Genomic DNA, 22,824 nt, shown 5'->3' on the forward strand with positions numbered 1-22,824 from the left:
ATGATGGTAACTTTTATTTGTCAACTTGATTGGATCATGGGATACTCATGTATCTGATCAAACATTATTCTGAGTGTTTCTGTGAGGGTGTTCTTGGATGAGATTAACATATAAATCAGTAGATGGAATGAAGCAGCTGGCCCTCCTAATGTGGGTGGGCCTCATCCAATCAGTTGAAGGCCTGAGTAGAACAAAAGGGCCAAACCCTCCCTCACGTAAGAGAGAATTCTTCCTGCCTGGTGGCTTTTGAAATAGGACACTGGCTTCTTCTTTCCTTTGGACGCAAGCTAAAACATTGGCTTTTCCTGGGTCTCAAGCCTGCTGGTCTTTGGACTGGAATTATACCATTGGCTCTCTTGGTTCTCAGTCCTTCCGACTTGAACTAGAACTAAATTGTTGACTTTCTTTGGTCTCCAGCTTGACAGATCACCCTGCAGATCTTAAGATTTATCAGCCTCCATAACTATATGAGCTAATTCCTTATTTTATAATACATCTATCTATATATACACACATATATATACACATACATACATATGCATACACACACACATCCTACCAGTTCTGACTAATACACATACTATTAATACTTTGCTATTATAACTTAGTAAAGAGTATTTATGGCATTGCCTTCATTAACTCCATAGCCCTTGTACAATCTATAACTACTAGTCTAGTAGTTCCACGAGTGCAGGTATTCTGCTGTTCAAATCTGTAATCATGGTATGCCACTTGGCATGCACTGGGAGTTTAATAGTTGCTGGCTCAGCAGTAAATCAATGCACATTCCATTGATTCTTCCTTGACTAAGTGTTCATACTTCACTTTCCAAAACACGTTTCCAAAAAGAACTTTTTAATAACCATAATTAGAAGAAAATCAGGCATCTTATTCCTTAGGATATTTCCGTATCTAACATGGGACCAATTTCTTCTTCCTTTTTCCTCCCTTCTATCTCTGTACTCTCCCCACCACCACCCCAGAAATTCTAGGTGAGAATGAAAATGTAAATATTTCTTCTTTTCTTCCATACTTACATTTTGCAGCATGTGTTATTTAAAGTGCAATTTTTATTGTGTTCACAATTGGAGAAATTCTGTGAGGCAACAGTGACATTTCTGTTCTACTTCTCTTCTTTGATCTATTCTAAGATATCTCTTTTTTAGCCTCATCACTGCATGATGTGTATTTATTGCTCTAACTTATCTTAAAAGATTAGAAAAAGTATAAAACCCTGTGTTTTAGTAGTACTCTTATAATCATTGCCCTCAAATTTGTTTAAGAGAAATAGAATTTGTTCAAGAAATAAGAATTTGTTTAGGACAAGATCGGAGGTGTTATATTTTTACTTAAATTGTGTTGTTTAATTTCCAGGAGTTGAGGAGTGCTGAAACAATTGGTCGTACTCTTATATCTCCAGCTGTTTCTGGGAAGGATTTTGTGAGAACTGAAGGCACATTGGTCTTTGAACCTGGCCAAAGAAACACCGTATTGGATGTCGTCCTAACACCAGAGACAGGGTCTTTAAATCCATTTCCTAAACGCTTCCAGATTGTGCTTTTTGACCCAAAAGGTGGTGCCAGAGTTGATAAAGTATATGGGACTGCCAACATCACCCTCGTCTCTGATGCAGAGTCACAGGCCATTTGGGGGCTTGCGGATCAGCTGCACCAGCCCCTGGATGAGGACATTCTCAACAGGGTGCTCCACAACATCAACATGAAAGTGGCCACAGAGAACACAGATGAACAACTCAGTGCCGTGATGCATTTGGTAGAAAAGGTAAGAAGCACTTGGTTTGGTAAAATTTCATAAATCCAAAAACCCCCCCACACACACACAAAAATCACATTCTAACGTCAGTTAGCATGAAATTATGATAAAGTTAAATTTCTGAAAATGAGAATAGAATTCATCATGTCTGACCCTGTCCTTTGGCTTGGATGTGACTTGTCATTGGAGAATGATGAGTAATCTAGTTTGGTAGTAAGGACAGCCCAGCTTCAGAAAAGAGGCTCCAGAGATCAAAAGCTACAGGCACTCAGTAATTCTCCAAAAACTGGCCAATTATCTTTGAAGTTTGAGCCTCAGTTTTTTGAGTCCCTACAAGAAGGACTTGGACTAGATTATCTACATAGTCCTTCCACTTTAAATGCTGTGGAGCAGAACTATTGCCCTCTGTTCTCTGCTGCTCCTGGGCACTGAAAACTTTCACAGAATAGGAGAATTAAGGAATGAAAAGATGATTTTAGGCATTTAATTTGCCATGGACTTGGACCAACCAGATTTTATTTTAAAGCTATTTATTTATTTATACTTCTGCCAATGATGGAATTAAATGGAAATGCAATATCCCAAGAATATAAATGAAAAAAGATATGTAAAAAGAATTGTTACTAAAGGAAAAGACACCTGTGGAGGTTTATTTTGGGCTTTCTTATCAAGATATTTCTTATCAATGTATTTATATACAAGAATTAAAAGTCTGAGTATATATATATTGATTGGTAGATACTATATTTCTTACATAGTGATCTTTAAATGCTTAGATGTTTATAGTGGGGTTTTAGATTATCACATCCATTTTTTTTCTGTGGTATCTCTTAACATACAAGGCTTGAATGGTAGAAAATAAAATAATAAAATGCAAAGGTGAGAAGAGGAGGAGGCCATGCTAACCAGCTTGTAAAGCAAAGAGAAGTGACTTTTATTTCATGCAAAGAAAGTTTCTAGAAATAATAATTCACTCTCAGAAATATTATTTAAATTTTTTAATGATAAAATGGCGTAGGATGATGGCAAGTTGTTTTTGTCCAGAAGGAGAGAAAGAATGTATAATAAAATAAAAGGAAAGAAAACCCCATTTCGTATGAATTAGAGAAGATGCATGGAAATTCTGCTGCTTTTTTTTCTCATTAAGTTATATAAGAGAGCTATATATTATTGATCAAGAATCAACACTTCAGTAAGGTTGTCAGGTATATATATCTTGGTTATTTACTAATTCTGTCATGAATAATAAAACTGAATTATGAAAGCAGCTACTAATGAAAAATGTAATTAACTTTTTTTAACTGACCATTAGCAAACAGTACAATTTTCTCATATATTAAGGTAACATATAACATAAATAACCTGGGAATAATTAGGGGAATAAAATATATTTGAAATGTTATAAAAATATTATAAATCAAGTAGAATTATAAATCAATTATAAATCAAGTAGAAAATATTTAAATTCTTAAAGGAAAATTATTATCATTGTATTCCAGCTGAAATACTCTTTGCTCTGATTATTTTAAAATCAGTTTATTGTCGCTAACATTAAAAAAAATTGTGGTTGGTACACCGTTTTTATGTACATTACTGTACATTACTGTACAATACTGTACAATACTGAAATTTAGTGATTCAAATAACTGACTTATTTAACAATAGTAATATATATGTATATACAGAAAACATGTAAAGAAAACTTTAAAATCCTACTGAGTAACATAAAAGACTTGAATAAATAGAAATCTATACCTTGTTCTGCAATAAGAAGACTCAATATTATGGAAACAACAGTTTTCTGTAAATTAACTTCTATTAGTAAATGCAATGTAATCCCTATCAAAATATCAATAAATGAATTTGGAGGGTTTTTTACCTTGACAAAATGATAGGCAAAAATTTTCTGAAAAAGAAGAAAAATGAAAGGGACCTTGCCCCATCAAGTAAGAAAATATACTTGAAAAATTTTATGAAGTTACAGTTGTTAAAATAAAGTGGCACTAGTGCAGGCATAGACATTCAGATCAATGAAATAGAACAAAGAGTGCAAAAATAAAGCCAAATACATATGAAAATTTTCTATATGACAAAATGACATTTTAAATCAATGGCTCAAAAATTATTATTCACTAAATGGTGCTGAGATAGCTGATTTAACCATTCCATAGCAAAATCGAGCTGATCCCTGTCCTAAACTCTAGCTTTAAATAAATTCTAGACAGACCGAAGATTTCAAAGACTTTTTTGTTTTTGAGACGAGAGTCTCACTCTGTTGCCCAGGCTAGAGTGCCGTGGTGTCAGCCTAGCTCACAGCAACCTCAAACTCCTGGGCTCAAGCAATCCTTCTGCCTCAGCCTCCCAAGTAGCTGGGACTATAGGCATGCATCACCATGCCCAGCTAATTTTTTCTATGTATTTTTTTAGTTGTCCAGCTAATTTCTTTCTATTTTAAGTAGAGACGAAGTCTTGCTCTTGCTCAGGCTGGTCTTGAACTCCTGAGCTCAAACCATCTTCCCACCTTGATTTCAAAGATTTTAAGATTGAAACCATGAAAATAATAGAAAACATGAATGAATCATTTTATCATTTTAGTTTAGAGTGAGGAACATTTTTATAAAGCATCTAACAAAACTCAGAAGCCAAAAGGAAATGATCAATAACTTGACCACATACAATTTAAATGAAATTTCTCTTTGTATATATTAATACCACAAGAAAAGCCAAAAGACACTTAATGGGTGTGGGGAACATTTTTGCAAATATAAGTATGACAACAATGTTTATTTTAGCATTACTTACTATAATAACAAAAATTGGTAAGAATAATAGCCATTAAGGCAGGCTTAGTTAAATAAATTCAGATATATCTATAAAATGCATAAAATATATATTTCATGTTTTAGACATAGTTATAACAGTGAGAATAAGAGAATAATGAAACAAGCACCTAAAACATAGATTATCATGGATAGATAAGGTTTCAAAAATTAGCAAATAAAAATAAAAGATGCCCCATTAAATTTGAATTTCAGATAAACAGCAATTCTTTTAGTATATTACAAATTCTTATTTGAGACATAGTTTTACCAAAAAGTCATTGTTTGCTTATATGAAATGCAAATTGAGTCACCTATACTTTATCGAGCAACCATTCATATATAAGATTATGAAATTGCTATACACTCTAAAATAACCTCAAATATTAAAAGCACAGAATAGGACTTCCAAGTACTAGATAGAACTTCATTCTATAATGTCCTATATTTTAAGTGATATTGTTTCCTACTTATAAGTTTTACTTGCCTCTATATTCTAAGTTCTTTGAAACAGAATCTGCTCTGTATGATATATTTCTTTTTAGTAAGATCTCAATAAATCTTTGAAAATTGTTGTTACACACACCAGAAATGACTACTTATTTATGTTCAGATGATACAAATATTGTACTAAAAAGATCAACAGCTTTAAATGACTCACTGTAAATTTCTGCTATGACATAATATTCTATCACCTGATTTTCCCAGGTATGATGCAATAAAAATTATTTTAAAAGCTACAGTTGCTTAAATACCAATAGCAGTCTTTTAAAACCCTGCTGAATTTAATACACTACTTCTTAATTTTGTCAGGTTTTGGGGTTGCTGGTTATCGAAGTTTAGTCAAACACTTTGAGCCAGGAGGTGGAGGTGTTGCCTCTCAATTTGTGTTCTGGAACACTTGAAAGAGCACAGGAATGATTTGTTTGTGGAAGTTTTATAGACTATCATCTACCTCCAAAGATCTCTGTTTTTGTTTTTTATATCCTGATAGCTTTTAATTTTTGTACTCATACTTGATTCAGGTCTTCTACTTGTTTGTAAGCCCATTTTTGACAATTTCGGGAGTTCTTTTCTTGTTGTTTGTATAAATGGCCCTTTAGAGCCAGACTATTTCTTTTTATTATATAATTTTTAATATTATATGTCTTATATTTTAAGAATTGTTTTTTTTATACTTGATTCATCTTATAACTATACTAACAAAGATTTAGACTTGCCTCGATAGTTTACTGGCTGGTTTTATATTTCATGCTTGCAACAGTTTTGACTGACTTGTCTGTGAACTGAGTCAATCTGTGTTGTTATTTTTGGACAAGCAAGTGGAGAATGTTGCGAGTCAGTGTGAGATGGCTGTCAGGAACACCTCCTGGGCTTGGCCAGTGACCAGTTTTTCGCTCTAGGACAAATTAGTCATCCTTTTCCTGCCTCAGTTTCCTTAACTGGAAACAAAATAGAGATAACAATAGGACCTTTCTCCTAGGTTGTTGTGAAAATTAAAGAAGTCAGTGGAAACTGCTGAAAACTACAAAGTGCCCATACTAACCAAGTATTATAGAAATGGTCTTTTTTTTTTCATTTTTGTGCATTTTACTAAGAGAAACTTTCTATTTCCCTTGAATATGAATGGAAGTTTGGTAACACCAGAATTCTTAGATCACAACCTTTAATTCTTAAAATTCTGCACATGCTGCTCTTCTGGCTTCTAGAATTTAATTTTCAGAAAAGTCTGATGTCAAACTGAATTTTTGTTTCTCTGTTAATATTTTTTTTCCTAGGTTTTTGGTATAATTTTTTTTTAATTCTTGAAATAATCTTTTAAAAAAATCACTCAGATACATATGATACTGTCTCTTTTTCTTATTTTCCCTATTTTAAAGCAATCTCTGTATTTTTAGACATGAATATTTCTTTAACTTATTAAGGCTGTGTCATTTTTTCTACCTCCTTTTTTATATGCTTGTATATTAGAAATTTGCACTAAGATTTGTCCTTCCTGTCTGTTATTTTTTTATCTGAGTTCTGGGAGATTTTTTGAGCTTATTTTTCATTTATCACATTCAGTTTGCTTGTTTCAGTATCCAGTGGGCTGTTCTTTGCCTCAGTTTGCAGTTTTTGCATTGTTAAATTTGTATTCTATACCTCTTACCGTATTTTCCCTATGTAGTATTCTCCATTCTGCCTTACTCTCTTTGAGATGGTGAATCTTCTTAATTCAGATTTTCAGTTCTGATATGAGCTTGGATCTCTACTAGATTACCAAATTATGAAAAAAAAAATGGAGAACATGAAACCACTTACACAATGAGCTCATTTAGTGGGAGAAACAGACAAACCATTTCAAGGTTGTCATAAGTTCATTAATAAAGATACATGTAAGTTAAAAAGGGAGTGATAATGTATGGTGCCAGGTGGTGCACATTGTAAGAATCATATAGAAAGTGATGACTTAAAGTTTGAAGAAGTAATAGGGACTTACCAAATATATTAGAATGTAAGGGATTAATAAGTCAATGGCTTCACACCCATGCTTAGTTAGACAGTAAAGATGTGGCCCCCTTCATTCTGGCAAGGAAAACTCATGAAGAATATTTTTCCTCCTATTTTCTTTCCTTGTGTCTCAAACAACAAATAACCCAGTTTTTTTTTATTTCGGCATATTATGGGGATACAAATTTTAAGGTTTCAAAAAATACCTTTTTCCCCCTCCCCCCACAAGTCTGAGTTTCCAGCATGACCATCCCCCAGATGGTGCACATCTCACTCATTATGTATGTATACACCCGCCCAATACCCTATTACTGTAGTTCCTATGTGTCCACTTGGGTGCTGCTCAGTTAATACCAGTTTGCTGGTGAGTGTATGTGGTGCTTGTTTTTCCATTCTTGGGATACTTCACTTAGTAGTATGGGTTCCAGTTCTAACCAGGAAAATACAAGATGTGCTATATCACCCTTGTTTCTTAGAGCTGAATAGTACTCCATGGTATACATATACCACATTTTATTAATCCACTCTTGGATTGATGGGAACTTGGGCTGTTTCCACAGCCTTGCAATTATGAATTGTGCTGCTATAAACATTTGAGTGCAAAATAACCCAGTTTTTAAAATAGGAAAGATCACACTTACTATAAAAGGCAAGACTGCCAGGAGCTCTTAACTACACTCAGAAAAGATTTTCTCTTTTGATGCTTTAGAAATTTAGTGATATAAGATAGCTTCTGTTCACTGAAACATGGATAATTAGGAATAATCTTGCTTCCATTATAACAAATATTCTTGAGGTATTTATTTCCTAATTTGTTGATCAAATGAATAGGACTCCTGGGATACATGTAAAAGTGGGATTTATTTTAACTAATGATGTTAATTATTATAGTTAAAATTAAGTGGTCCATGCAGCCATTTGGGGCTTTATATAATGATTGGATAGAAAATATTTTGGTCATTGGATCTTTTCTTTATAAATGCTTATCTATGCCTTTTAAAACGCAAATGGATGTATTTGAAATATAATTTGAATATCTACTTTTCTTAAATTCTTCATAGGTTCATCCTTATTAATATAAATAACTATTAATAAAGAACATATGTTATATATACATTACATATATTTGAAGAAGTTTATTTTTGAAGACATATTTTCATACTTGGATATTTTTTTCCAGATAGCTGCTAAAGTTAAAAATCAAGCTTTCAGTGTCAAAAGCCGAACTCTTTTCTATGAGATTCTTTGTGCTCTTATTAACCCAAAGCGTAAGGACACCAGGGGATTCAGTCACTTTACAGAAGTGACTGAGAATTTTGCCTTTTCTCTGCTGACTGGTGTTGCCTGTGGCTCTCCTGGTGAAAAGTAAGTACTTTTTAATATATTAGCAGAACTTTTGTGTATTTTTTCCTGCTGTTTACAAAGCAATATGAAATGCAAATGGATATTTAGGCGATGTAACTAAGAATTATATGGTCAATGCATTGTACCTATTGGGCAAATGAAGTTATTTGAAGAAAATATAGCAGCTACATCAAGAAAAAGAAAAAAAAAAAAAGGAAGAAAAATAAATTTACACTGTGAACAATTCATTTCTGGTATTTTGAAGTGTTGTTTTAAAATATGAAAAGTCTTATTGACCTCTCTTATTTATTTAATGAGTAGAAGATACATTCCAAGTAGAAAAAATAAGGAAGATTATTCCAATCTTAAGGTGTGTCTTGATGTTAGTTGTACTTCTTCTAGAGTTAAGATGGTTTTAATCCATTTGGTGATGCTTGCAGAATGTTGTTGAACTTCAGACTCTTTGTTTCATGACTGGAGTTCTATGGAGGAAAGCTAGCCAAGAGGAAAAGGGAAAAATAAAATGTGGCTTATTATTAATTATGTAATTAATTTTATAACTATATGTTAACATACTTTAGATGCTATGATATAAATTATATTCATAATGTAAATTGGATCGTTGTAATATAAAGATCCATAAATATTTTATTTCTGTTTGATTTAACATAAAAATGGCTAATAGAACAATGAAATTCAGATTCCTCCCAATTCTCACAGAATACTATATGTTATCATAAAAACAATGACTATTATTTAACTGTTGTTTAGTGGGGTATGTCTGGTTAAGATTGTTACGTAAGACTATACATTTTATTATTTATTTTCTATGAATGCTGTCATCAGTGTTTATAAAGTAGCACTGAAATTCAGGAACATTTTGAAGACCCCATTTAAAAAATCTTGTATAATAATTTAAATCATATCTTTACTTATGGGGCTTTTTATGAACTCTGACAGGTTAATTAAAAAAATCAGTTAGCTATGTGACACTTTTAATGTAAGTTCTTAGGTCACAAGACACGTGAAGTTCAAAGGCATCTAAAGGGGTAACAAGAGAGAACAAGGGATAAAATAATAACAGTAATAATAATATAAATGAAATTAACTATACCTCTATTGTAGTCCTAACATTGTATTAAGTTGAATAATATGAATTGCCTTTTTTGTGGGTAAAAACAGTATAATATTGAAAATTTCATATGATTCAACGTAATCCTTGCTAAAAGTTGTATATATTATTTTGTCCTTATGAAAGACCATTTTAAATAGCTATTCAAGGTTACAGTTAGGGCTATTAGTATTTCTGTTACAGATGTAGAAACTGAGGCTAGGAGCCTTACACAGCTAGCCAAGGATCACACAGCGCACAGTGAGGCCTGGCTTCAATCCCAGGCCTACTTGACTCCACAGCCCCTACTGGCCACCATACTGTATAGTCAGAATAGATTGTAACCACCTGCTTTGTCTCAAAACCTCCCCCTCCAGCCTCATGGCTCCAAAGTGCCCCAGACTTTCAGCCCAGATCAGTGCTAGGGTGTGACTTCAGATCAAGGTACAGAACCAACATCTCCTTACACTGTACTCTTCCTTTAACCCTTATAAGTGAGTCCTAGGAATTGAAGTTTTCTTAGTGTGGAAAATCAGCAAAGCATCAGAAAAGCCTCACATGAGCCCCCTATCAGAACCCCCCTTCTCTAATCCTCACCACAGCTTCTAAATGTCCAGCTGAGACCAATAATTAGCAGTTCAGCTCCTTAATGCCTTTTATAAATGTCTCTAATACTGTTTTCTGAAACTTTTGAAATGGTTTCATTTCTTTGCTTCAAATAAGTTTGCACTGAAACCAGTGTATGTGTGTGCAGGTGTGTGTGTGTGTGTGTGTGTATTTAATACCTGTGATTGTTTTTCTCTCTTGAACTGTGTTCAACTATCTTGTTTGATAGCGCTGCATTTCCCATAATTCCATTCTTTTTCATTTCTTTTTCTGCAAGATCACCAGTGTATCAAGGTTGTCTTAGAGGTGAACCATCTACCCCACTGTGCATGTTGAGTCCCATTTCTGTGCCTTCCAAGGCCCAGTGAAAACTCAAGAGTATGTAAGATGCACAAAAGAGAAGCCTTTTCTGTCTAATTCCTTAATGTATTCTCAGGGCCTGGAACAGTGTCTAGTACATGGTAGATTCTCAGTGATTACACTACAATGCATAGATAGAATGAATAAATAAATCAGTATGTTTTCTGTCATGTGCTTCCTTCAAATAGACTTACCTTTACCTTTGAGTTGTCCAGGAAGAGGAAACAGTATGTATGATGGCAGTCAGGAAAGAAATAAATAGCATGATGTGTTTGGGGGGATCATCAGTTTTTCAAAGGTTGAACTAGGTAGGGTGTGTGTGCGTGTGCGTGTGCGTGTACGTGTGTGTGTGTGTGTGAAAGAACCAGACTTAGGATTTTAGAAACACTAAGGAAAGTTTAAAGAATAGAGCAAAGTGAGAAATAATAAGACTACATAGGGGATAATTGCTCAGGTAGAGAAGATGAAGGCTGAAACTGAGGCAGAGACGTACAAGGATGGCACCTTGAAGATAATTAGGTGGTAGAATTAACATGCTAGTGACAACTTGAGCATAGAAAATAAGAAAGAGATCAAGACTAGTTTCTTCACTGAGGAAACTCTAAAGGTGTCGAGCATTCTGATATGCATTATGTATACATTGTCTTAAGCAGTATCAAGGACATCTGCTGAAAGCGAAGCATTTGAGCAAGGATACTGAGGAGAATGATGGAATCTAGAACAGTCACTTGGAAGTTAAGTAAAACCAATGCCAAGTGTCATTGAGTGTCCGACGGAGGTTGGTCACTATAGATTTGTAGGAGGGCCAGTCTACGTGTTAATGTGGGGTTTTCATCTCTCCTCACTTCAGTCTAGATAGAAATCAGATTGTGGGATCGACCTAGGTCAGTGCATTTGAAGGACATACATATAGGAGGATAAGGTGTCAAGGAGAGTGTTGAGTATCAGCAGGAAAGAAGGAGCAGGAGTTTGGCACACTCATGTTAAGGTTGGGTAGAGTCACTGTACATGTGTATTGGTTTCAGTTTGCCAAGACAGTGGAGTCTGTGACAGCACTGAATGGCCTGAATCACAGTAGATTCCAGTTGGCAGGATGGAAAAGGAATGTAAAGCTGAGGGTCACTGGTGTCAGCACATTGTGCCCAGCCAGGGGCTCTGCAGTGGCAGCTTTTACTGAAGATGTGGGAATCTGGCGGCAGAGTGGGAGAGTAAAAGATGAGTTTTAACAAACTGTTGTGGAGATGTGTGTGGCCAATATAAATTGAAGTGATTCAATAGGAGGCTTGAACAGGGACCTAGAGCCCTGGGGGAGTGGGTAGATTAAAGATAGATCTTTACCAATTCAAATGTGGTAGTTAAAGTTATGGAAGATATTTTTTTAGGACATATAGATAGAGGAAAAAGTTGGCCCTTACCCTTTCTTTTCCTTTCTCAAATTAAAATTCTCTACTCCATTTGTCTTGACAAGACATCATTTAGATCCATGATCTAATTATATATACTCTACATCTATTGTGGCCCATATAACTTTTAACATTTAATGCATAAATCTTATCCTAGTATTTTAATATTCTGTACACTTTTTCAGGCAGGTTTCAGATCCAATTTATCTATGTATGGCCTCATTGTTTGCAAACATGATGGGTCCATAGAAGGGTTGCATCAGATTATCTGGGAGACTGGTTACAAATATAAATTCCTAGAACCTCCAGCCCCCTCCCTGGGGAAGGAATCTGATGTTGTCAGTTGGAGTAGAATCTAGGAATCTGTACTTTAAAAACAGCTTCCAAGTGATTTCAACACACACAGGAGTTTGGAAGCAATTTCACTGAGCACAGGATCTTATTATGCCTAGGAGATCTTCAAAACAGAATTGTTAAATGAATAAAGATCACTGTTCAGGGATGTTTTTGTTACATTAAACGGTTAGTAGTGTTCTGATGGGTTAGAAAGACATGAGGTAACTCTGGATGAAAACATGGCGCTGGATATATAGGCTTACAATGTTATTTTTTTTTTTTTGAGACAGAGTCTCGCTTTCTTGCCTAGGCTAGAGTGAGTGCCGTGGCGTCAGCCTAGCTCACAGCAACCTCAAACTCCTGGGCTCAAGCAATCCTCCTGCCTCAGCCTCCCGAGTAGCTGGGACTACAGGCACAAGCCACCATGCCCGGCTGATTTTTATATATATATATATTAGTTGGCCAATTAATTTCTTTCTATTTTTATGGTAGAGACGGGGTCTCGCTCAGGCTGGTTTCGAACTCCTGACCTTGAGCAATCCGCCCGCCTCGGCCTCCCAGAGTGCTAGGATTACAGGCGTGAGCCACCGCGCCTGGCCTTGGCTTACAATGTTATTAAGTAAAACACAAAGTTTCAGTTCAGTGAGGACACCTTTTCCTCAGCTTTTTCCTCCAATGCTTATATGACTTACACAGAAAAGTACATTTTATAGCTATAAATTATATGTTGATATCCATAAAACAACTTTCAAAAGCCCATGTTTTATGTTACAAGGAGAATTAGGCAAGAAGATGCAGAAAATTCTACAAAAAATCCTGACAGTTAACCAGAAAGGAACTAAAAGCACATTTTATTTACTGCTTCTGGGTTGGTAGAGTCATTGTAGTACATAAAGAATGAAGTCCCAGCATAATGCATTTTAACAAATATACACGGGTAAACATGTGCAAACACATGCCATTTTAGCAGACCCCTTGCTTTTCTTTTGTAGAAGCAAAACCATCCTTGACAGTTGCCCATATTTGTCAATATTGGCTCTTCACTGGTATCCTCAGCAAATCAATGGGCACAAATTTGAAGGAAAGGAAGGAGATTACATTCGAGTTCCAGAGAGATTCTTGGATGTCCCAGATGCAGAAATAATGGCTGAGAAAAGTACATGTAAATCAGTCCAGTTCACAGAGTATAGCAGCCAGCAGTGGTTTATAACTGGAAACAATCTTCCTGCACTGAAAAATAAGGTAATCTATCATTTAAAAAGTTGTGGTTGTAATCTGATTTTTTTTAGCAGACACATTCAATGCATTTGCTTGATCAGATTTTTGGTAAGTGCTACACATGGTGAACTAATATGAAATATGTTCCATCTTTATGAACTATTCATAGAGTATTTAGTTTCAAAAGGAGTTGGAAATATTTCCTTCATGTTTTATTGAGTAAAACATATATAAAAGTGGGGAAAGTGAAAAAACATAGCTTTCACTAATACAGAATCTTATTGTATGCCTAACTCCTGAGGAAGTCAGCCAAGTATAGTCAAAGTGAGTTATCAGCTGAAGACTGCTGAGTGACTAATGTGGAGGTAGAAAGTGCACAATGGAAAACCAGACACCCTGCATTCATAAGTAAGCTAACAACTAATAGTGTGAGAAAATAAGTAGCTGCAGTTACCAGAAAAATGAAGTCAAGTTCAGAATGGAAGACTCAGCTATTATAGTGTTGGACAATGTCATTAAATTTTCTGTTCCCTTTGACCTTATAGGTATTATCTTTGAGTGTGAAAGGTCATAGTTCACAACTCCTGACTAACACCAATGAGGTTCACTACAGGATTTATTCTACCGAATCTAGAATTGTTCCTCAGACGTCTCTGTGTCTCCTTTGGAATCAGGCTGCTGCAAGGTACATACTAATTTTTAAAATCAGGATTTGGTCCTTCCCCATTCCAGTATCACTGAGCCTGATGGTTTATACTTAGCATAGCTGGTGGCCTCAGGTGAAATGTTAATCTGGAGAATGACCTCTGCAATGAATAAGATGAAGCAGCAAAGAAAATGGTCCAGCATTTCACAGATGGCAAATGCAGCCAACAGTTTAAATATGTGTGTAGCACATTATTTACATCTTTATTACTAAGACTTCCATGGGATGTAGCATGAGTTCTGCTCAATTCAGATAACCTTCCTGAGGTTATCAGTTAATCTGTAGGCTAGGAAAGGAAATTCCTCCTTTTTTCCCCTTCCATGTAGCCTTGTGGTCTGGAGCCGATGCTCTGTGTTTAAAAGGATTTTTAATTTGGTTCACAAATGGCTTGGAGTACATTTTGGGATTAAAGCCATGCATGGGAATGGGAAGAAGAGAGTGATTATTTATTTGAATCTCCTCAGCCTAAGACCTCACGTTTCCAAGCAGTTACTGTCACTCAGACCTCAGTCAATGCTGCAGGGTCAGGCTGTGCTGGCTGAGAGGGGTTGGGGTCCATCCTAGTCATTTATTACTGAACTTCAGCTGCACAAGGTAAAATTTGAAATAGGTTTAATAGCTTAGTTGGGTAACCAACTGTCATCCCAAACACTAAAATTCTGACTAGTCTCTTTCTCTGTGAAAAATTCAATTGAATTCCTACTGCCTAATGACAGATCTTAAACCTAATACATAGATACTCTGTAATCCTCAATGTATAATTAATAACCAATGTTTCAAGCTTGAATTTGTATTTTGGGTTAGGAAGTTTTAATGTTCTTAGAAAAGTAAAGAAATCAAGAGGCACTAAACAGGCAGAGGTGCAACCAGTTGTGTCACTGAGGAATACTCAGAAGGCTTGGCATGTGACACTGCATTTGCTAAAATCATGACAAAGTTTTGGTGCTAAGTTAACCAGACTTTATAGATGGAAACACTTGAAATAATCTTGGAAAACATATATACGAGTGACTCCAAAGTAGAAAGAAGATGAGGAAGGCATCTTAGAAAAGCAAACAAGTAAGTTATGTGGTTCAAAACACAAGGATTAAGGAAAAAACAAAGAGTGAACACTGCATATATCATGGCTATGTTGACCTCTTGGGTGTTTTCAATGGTAGAGAAGTGTACCTTTCATTGAAAACCTTGGGTGAAACCTTTTAGGTTAGATAGGGACTTTGGGTACTGCTCTGTTGAGAGGACCAGCTTCTTTGGTAGTGGGGATGCTTTGGCAGCTTTGGTTGGTATTTAGACTCCTTCTTAAGATGTCGTGTCGAATCTGCTATATCATGGCCTGGACAAGATATTCCCTTCTGTATTTCTTCTTGAAAATGTGGTCTTCTTAAGTCTTGAATAAAGAACACTTAAGTTCATTAGGTTATTCTTTTTCTTTAAAAGCCATCTCAACACCCTAAGTATCTATGAAAGAGGGATAATAACTATTGTGTTTTTGTCCTAGCTGGTTGTCTGACAGTCAATTTTGCAAAGTGGTTGAGGACACTTCAGGCTATGTGGAATGTGCCTGTTCACACATGTCCGTGTATGCTGTCTATGCCCAGACTGACGACTTGTCTTCATACAATGAAGCCTTTTTCTCTTCTGGATTTATGTGTATTTCAGGTCAGTGACAGTATTTTTGAGTCAGTCACTTTAAATGTTTATGCGAATGAAAGTCTGTTTTTCCATAGTCCTTTTGTATGTGTAAGACGTAAATATACTGTAATTCATCAGCACTGGAAGAAAATAAACTTTCCCATTCTCTTATTCATTAATTCATACAACAGATATTAATGGAGGGCCAAATCTGTACTGATGTAACAGTAAAGAACAAGACATAGTTCTAACCCATAAGGAACACGTAGTACAGTATATGAAAGAAGCTATAACAGGAAAGGAAAGGCTATAGTTTTCAGTGCTATGGTTTAGAGGGCAGGTTCTGCAGTTAGAGTGTCAGGACTATGTGAGATAACACATACAAAGAATTTTGTATTTTCTACAACTTTGGAGTTTTAAATATGCCAACCACTGTGTTAAAAAAAAAATCATCTGTCACATTCCTCATGTAGCTCCCATTTTTGACAATAATGGGAACTTAAATTGTATTAACGTCTGTCAAACTATTTACCTACAACTTAACTATAGAGTTTTTCTCATTTGCTGTATTAATTATACGGTTGGGTATCTGAGAATTCCTTAAACTATATTTCTAGCCCCAATCTCCACCCATTCTGTGCCCCGATTCACCCTTTACAGCCCCATAACTATTTCTATGAACAAGGTGCTATACAGAAAACTTGGTATAGAGTAATGGTTAAAAAACTCAAGGTCTGGAGCGAGACTACTGAGCAAGACTCCTGATTCTGCCACTAGCTTGTTGTGGGACCTGGATCAAATTACTTAGTTTCTCTATACCTCATTTCCCCCATTCATAATACGTGATTATAAGTTGTATCTACCTAACAGGGTAGTAGATATACTAACTCAGATGTTTCTAATATTCTTCTTTAACAGGATGTTTTCTCTGTAAATGTGATTATCATTGAATGCATGTCTTTTTTACTTGGTATGCAAACAGTAAAAATGTTAGGAAGTTTTTCCGGAGATAGAAGCAAGTAATTAATTACTGTTCTTTGTTCTGGTTGCTAAAATCTTTCCAATATAACTTTATTTTATATAGTTATAAATTTTTCTTAATATATCTTAATTCTGAACCTAACTTAGATTCAATAGCAACAGTTAATAATTACTTATTGTTAGTAATATCTTTCATAAAGGATGATATTTCTTACTTAATAGAAATATCATTCTAGGTTCATATAGTTCCAAAATCAGATGCAGACATCCTATTTTACTTTAATGCTAATATATTTAAAGAGGAAATAAATTTCATAGAATGATGAAATAAAGCCAAAAGGTACATTGAAATAAAATCTAGATGTCATTCTGCGTGTTTCCGTAGAGACATAAATTCGAGTTCTACTAAGACCCACAGAAAATCCCTTACTTGTTCCACATACTGAACATCAAAGCAAAGAGTTTTAAGAACTAAAGAGAGAATGTTGTCCTGATTTTATAAAAAACTAACAGACCTATAAAGTGTTCCCTGGGAGAATCATTAATAAATACCTGTATATCTTTTCTGTAACTTGCTCTATAAAAGGCTACATAGATTTGCTCATGTATTTGAGAATTGACACCTAAATATCAGTATCTACTTGCATTACTTTTGACTTGGAGTCATATTTGAAATTACTGAGGGTTTTTCCCCCCTCTGCCCATTTCATATTGTTATGCAATTGCATGTTCTGTTGATAAGGAGACATAAAGTCCTATCTTTGTGCCTCAGTTTCAGCCTGTTCCTCAGAGCTGGATGAATGCTTGTGTCTCTCATGGAACCCTAGGAACCTGAAAGGAGAATTTTATGTATCTTCCATACATATGCTATAATTTAGATAAGGTCACACAGAATATTCCTCTGAATTTGAGAGTGGTTGAGTAGCTTTTTTCATGAAATGTGGTAATATACAATTAGACAGGAATTTAATTTTTTATTATTATGGATCACAATGTATCTGTATCAATTTTCTAGTTTGCAGTTCTGTTTACTATACTAGAGCAGAACAACCAAAATTATCAGTGTGTGAAATAGATACAGAGGCCAAGTAGGTATAGAGGCCAGCTATCTTTTTCTTAGCTTAAAAAGATAAAAGCTTAAAATTGTAAACCAGTTTACCCAAGGCTATAAAATTAAACTATGGCCATTCCTTGAGCTTAAAAAGGTAGAAAGAGAGGACAAGTAAAACGTTACTGTATGCACTAGAATATGGCATTATAGAACTCACTGTAAAGATGACTTGGGAGAAATATAACTTAAAATACGTATACCATGGAGTACTATTCTGCTCTAAGAAACAGTGGTGATGTAGCACATCTTGTATTTTCTGGATAGAGCTGGAACCCATAATACTTAGTGAAGTATCCCAAGAATGGAAAAACAAGCACCACATATACTCACCAGTAAATTGGTATTAACTGAGCAGCACCTAAGTGGACACATAGAAATTACAATGATCAAGTATTAGGCACGTGGGAGGGGGAAGGAGAGGTGGGTTTATACATACATAATGAGTGAGATGTGCACCATCTGGGGGATGGTCGCACTTGAAGCTCAGACTTGTGGGGGGGGGGCGGCAAGGGCATTATTCGAAACCTTAAAATTTATACCCCCATAATATGCTGAAATAAAAAAAAAGTTAAAAAATAATTAAAAATTATAAAAAATAAAAAATACACTTTAAAAATCACTTTAGGTAATAATGCCATAATTTCGTAGTATAATTATTAAGGACTTTCAGCATGGTTTGAGGTACACATTACTATTTGGAGGATGTCAAAGAAGCCTACTCTGCTTATAACTCTTTTGATATTGTACATCAAAGATAGACTATTGGATTGCATTTTTCCTTAGTTTGACTCTGAATACAAGTCCTAGAGTCTTGTAATCTTAATGAGACCCAATAACTATCCATATTCCGTTTCAATTTTAGCATCAATAAATGAATTAGATTGTTTGATGCTCTTGTAGGTGAGTCTCCTCTGTCTGGAGTGGGTTTAAGCTGAGGTTAGAGCTGGGCCCCAGAATCCACATTTGTTTCACTTTTTTTTTGTTCTCTTATGGTAGAGAAATCCTTTAATGCATTAATCAAACTAAAGCTTTCCATTTTGAATGACTAATGGTTTTATTTACTTTTTATAGATTGCTCAGTGTATCAATGCCAACACATTGTCAATTTAAACATAAGTGACAGTAAATAATTGTTTATAAATTGCTAAATCATAAGGCTTACAGATTAAGTAAATTAATACAATCTAGAGTCCTTTGAAGCATTATCAGTTTTTGTTCAGCATTGATTAAACTGAAAGAATGTTCAGGTTGTACATTTTGAGTTTTATAAGCTGAGATTCTGATAGCTTTTCAGAAAAACAACAACTTTGCCAGATGCTACCCATTCATTTCAAAATTACTTTTAAAAGTAAGATTTTTTAAATTTAATTATCACAATGGTGGTATATTCATCATAAAAATAATCAAGCAAATATATTCTCTATAACAAACATTGTGTGTACATAGCCTTAAGATTAAGGATATATAATATTTTCAAATAAGAATATCTCAAGGGAACTTCTTGTGACCAAAATTTGTCAAAACACATTTCTGTCATAACAAAATACTACTAAGTAAGCATAAATGTGACAAGAAAGAACTTTAACCCTCATTTGCTTAATGTTTACATTATTTTTTAAATTACATTTTATATCTTTGCCTCTCCCTAGCAAGGTTAGAGGCATGCCCTTACCCTCTACAATGCTCACTGGGTTCTCAGTTGTGAGTCTACCCCCCAGCTCCCTAAGATATTTTCTAAAATTTTGTGTCAAGTTCTTCCAAAAACATCAAGTTCATATTCACTGTAATTGTCCTAGGATAGCCATTATGATTGTTGAAGTGAGTATATCAAAGCAGCTTCATTCTGACTATCACATGGGGAGTTCTTCATAAGAAGAATAGGGAAAAAAACATATTTAGAACTTTAAAAAGAACATGTAAAAGGATAACTGCAGATGATAATGAAGTCGGAGGGCTTAGTTTTAATTCTGACTTGGCATAAAGATGTTGGATTTTTCTAGATATGCACCAAGAGGTGTATTATTTAGATAGAAATTGGCTGCAAGTACCAGAAAACAACTCAAAGATATCTTAAACAAACAGATTTAGTTTCAAGGCTGATTAATTCAGCACCTTAATGGTGTCAGCAGAAGCTCAGCCTCTTCTCATTTTATCCTCAAAGATTGTTTTTCCCTCAGTCTTGTCCGTACATGGTCTTGAGTTGGCTGTAGCAGCTGTAAGCATAGCACTAATGATGTCCAGGCTTGCCAAGGAAAAGCACTTATTTGGGTCCGGTTTTAAGCACAGTGAGAACTTTTCTGAAAGCCACCCAGAATGTTTCTCGTCACATCTTTTTGACCAGAACTGTGTTCTGTGACCTTTAACAAACGAGTGTCTCTGTGAGGGAGCAGCCAGTTAAAAACAAAGACAAGAGAGCAGTGAATATTTATCTTTTTGAACATTGCCCAAAACAGACATATCATAGTTTTAACAGCTATTTGTTAAACGGATAAATAAATGAATGTACAATGTTGATCTGGTATCCTTCAATAGTGAGATGTATTTTTTGGCTGTGTGCCAAATTCATACCTTCAAGTGCCAAACCATATCATTTTGGCCATTTTTAATAATAATTCTTCTGATATATGACATACTCTTTCTTGATTTCTCTCAGAATAGTTTAACACAGCTCTTTCCAATAGAGCTTTCTGTAATAATGGAAATGTTTTGCATGGTCCAGCTTGGTAGCCACTAGCCACAGGTGGTTCTTGAGCCCTTGAAATGTGGCTGATACAACTGAGAAGCTGAATTTTTAATTCTATATCCTTTTAATTAATGAAAATTGAAATCTAAATAGCCACATGTGACCAGTGGCTATTGTACTGAATAGCTTTAACACCCTGTTTATCTGGAGGCTGGTCTCCTGGCAACCTCATCCTTCTAGAATAAATCTTTTCCCCCTAATACACAGAACTTGTGTACTCGAAGATGCTTCACACTGACTTTTGTTCATACTAGAAAGCTTTTCAGGGTTGGCCAGTTTCTTTTTCTTCTCTTAGCTTATTAGGAGCAGTAACCAAAAGGCATTGTGCTGAGTAGAGAGTTGCAGGAACAAGGGAATCAAGAGAGACAAGCAACAAAAAGTAGAAAAAGCATCAAGTACAGCTAACATTAGGTGGGAAAATAGAAAGACAAACAAACTAAACTAAAAAGCTAATAGCTGATTTAATAATGACATAATGATAATTTGCTTTTATTTGGATTTATCTGTAGAGAATGCAAATAGATAAATGATAAATATATATTTTATAAATATTTTAAAGAAAATTTCATGGGAAAATGTACTAATACTTGTCCTATGAAGGGGTAAACTTCAGTTATTTGGAAAGTATACCTAATTCTTAAGTGATGCCAAATAATGTAGATGTTTACTGGATATGCATATTCATATACAAACATTATATATGTTTGTATGCATACAAACATTCAAATATTATAGTTAGGCTCATTAGTCGAGTGTGAAAATAACAAAGAATTAAGCTGTTCTTTAGAGTTTTTCATGTCTAAATCAAACATTATCAATGTTATCATTTTATTGAGGGTTTCTTATCTTCCTCCTCACTTTTGAATCATGTGGAAAAGTGATTTGTATCAATAAAGTAATTAAATGAACTTTTTCAACTTTAATCTGTAATCCACATAGTGCAAGAAAAAAAAAAGGAAAGGAAAATTATTCAATTAGCTGCTTGTTTTGTCTATATAACTGCCAAGAAGTCAAGTTTCAAAACACTATTTAGAGTACACCTTGAAATAATACCTGGAATTGTTATGCTTTATTTTTTAAAATCATTTTATTTATAGTTATAACATTTTGTGCTTTGTGCATATTTTATATTAAGAAATTTAGCCCCCCAAAATTCTATAATTTTAATTTTAAAAAATGACATGTAGATTTAAAGCATATATGCTAAATACAGCTATTTAATTTCAGATAAGGAAATAAAAGATAAAATAGTATATAGTGTTTTAGAAACCTGGTAACTGAAGTATTTATTTCTTTAAATTTAGGTATTCAACATCCTGATCAAAGCACATGAGTTTCCCTGGGCTAGGACTTAGCCTTCTTGAGGTTGTTAGCAACATTCTTCTCCCCTAAATAAAAAAAAAAATACATCTAGATAACCATGACACATTATAGTTATAAGTTAATAGAATCTAGCCTTTTTCCTGCCGCAAGCTTTGAATCCTGGGCTGCCACCAGGTGTCACACTAGCATTTTAATTGAAGCTTAATATATTTAATTAAATATTTTCTAAGCTGGTCAAATTTATACTACATTTATATCATGAAACAGGGGTATAATAGGGCATTACCAAGTTAAGGGCAAAGGGTATGAATAAGCTCTTCTTGTGAACTGGAAAAAACAGTTTACTTGTATATTTCTCCCTTGCTCAGCACTAATCTCCTCACCTCACAGTGTTATCATCTACCACAATAAATTAACAGTAAAGCACACATTTGTGATCATGTGGCTTATAATGAAAAAAAAAACTTGCAAGGGCCTGCTTTAAAGTCAGAATATTATACACACACACATACACATGCACACATATTCACACACTCAACTTAAACCTTGAATTTAAGCTGGCTTTGATCATCCTGGGGAATTCAAAGTATACATTAGTTGGAGTTCTGAGCATCAGCTCCACTGGTAAAGACTACCTAAGTAAAGGTGTAATATTAGGCACAACTCTGCAGTTTCTAAAGATACACTGTGTACCTATGTGGGTGGAATTTGGAGGCAGCCCCAGGACCTGCACACCTGTTCTAGAACACCCCATGGCAGCCTTCCTAAAAACAGATTGCTCCAGATTTCTTGGCCAAATTTCTAAGCTGAAAGCCTTGACTAATGCAAAACCTCCCTTATTGTGGGGAGCCTTGTTTACCTTATTAAA

General features: G+C 34.7%; 1 protein-coding gene across 3 annotated transcripts in view; it reads left to right on the top strand.

The window, feature by feature from the left end:
* Positions 1-22,824, top strand: part of ADGRV1 (adhesion G protein-coupled receptor V1) — a 468,628-nt gene that overhangs the window by 182,042 nt on the left and 263,762 nt on the right. For all 3 annotated transcript variants that reach the window (XM_076008180.1, XM_076008181.1, XM_076008182.1), the window contains 5 exons: positions 1,375-1,782; positions 8,263-8,447; positions 13,235-13,484; positions 14,006-14,145; positions 15,665-15,825. In XM_076008180.1, the coding sequence (XP_075864295.1) occupies positions 1,375-1,782; positions 8,263-8,447; positions 13,235-13,484; positions 14,006-14,145; positions 15,665-15,825 (1,144 nt within the window). The remainder of the gene's footprint in view (positions 1-1,374; positions 1,783-8,262; positions 8,448-13,234; positions 13,485-14,005; positions 14,146-15,664; positions 15,826-22,824) is intronic.

The sequence above is a fragment of the Microcebus murinus genome, chromosome 11 (genome assembly GCF_040939455.1).
Source record: "Microcebus murinus isolate Inina chromosome 11, M.murinus_Inina_mat1.0, whole genome shotgun sequence".
Lineage (NCBI taxonomy): Eukaryota > Metazoa > Chordata > Mammalia > Primates > Cheirogaleidae > Microcebus > Microcebus murinus.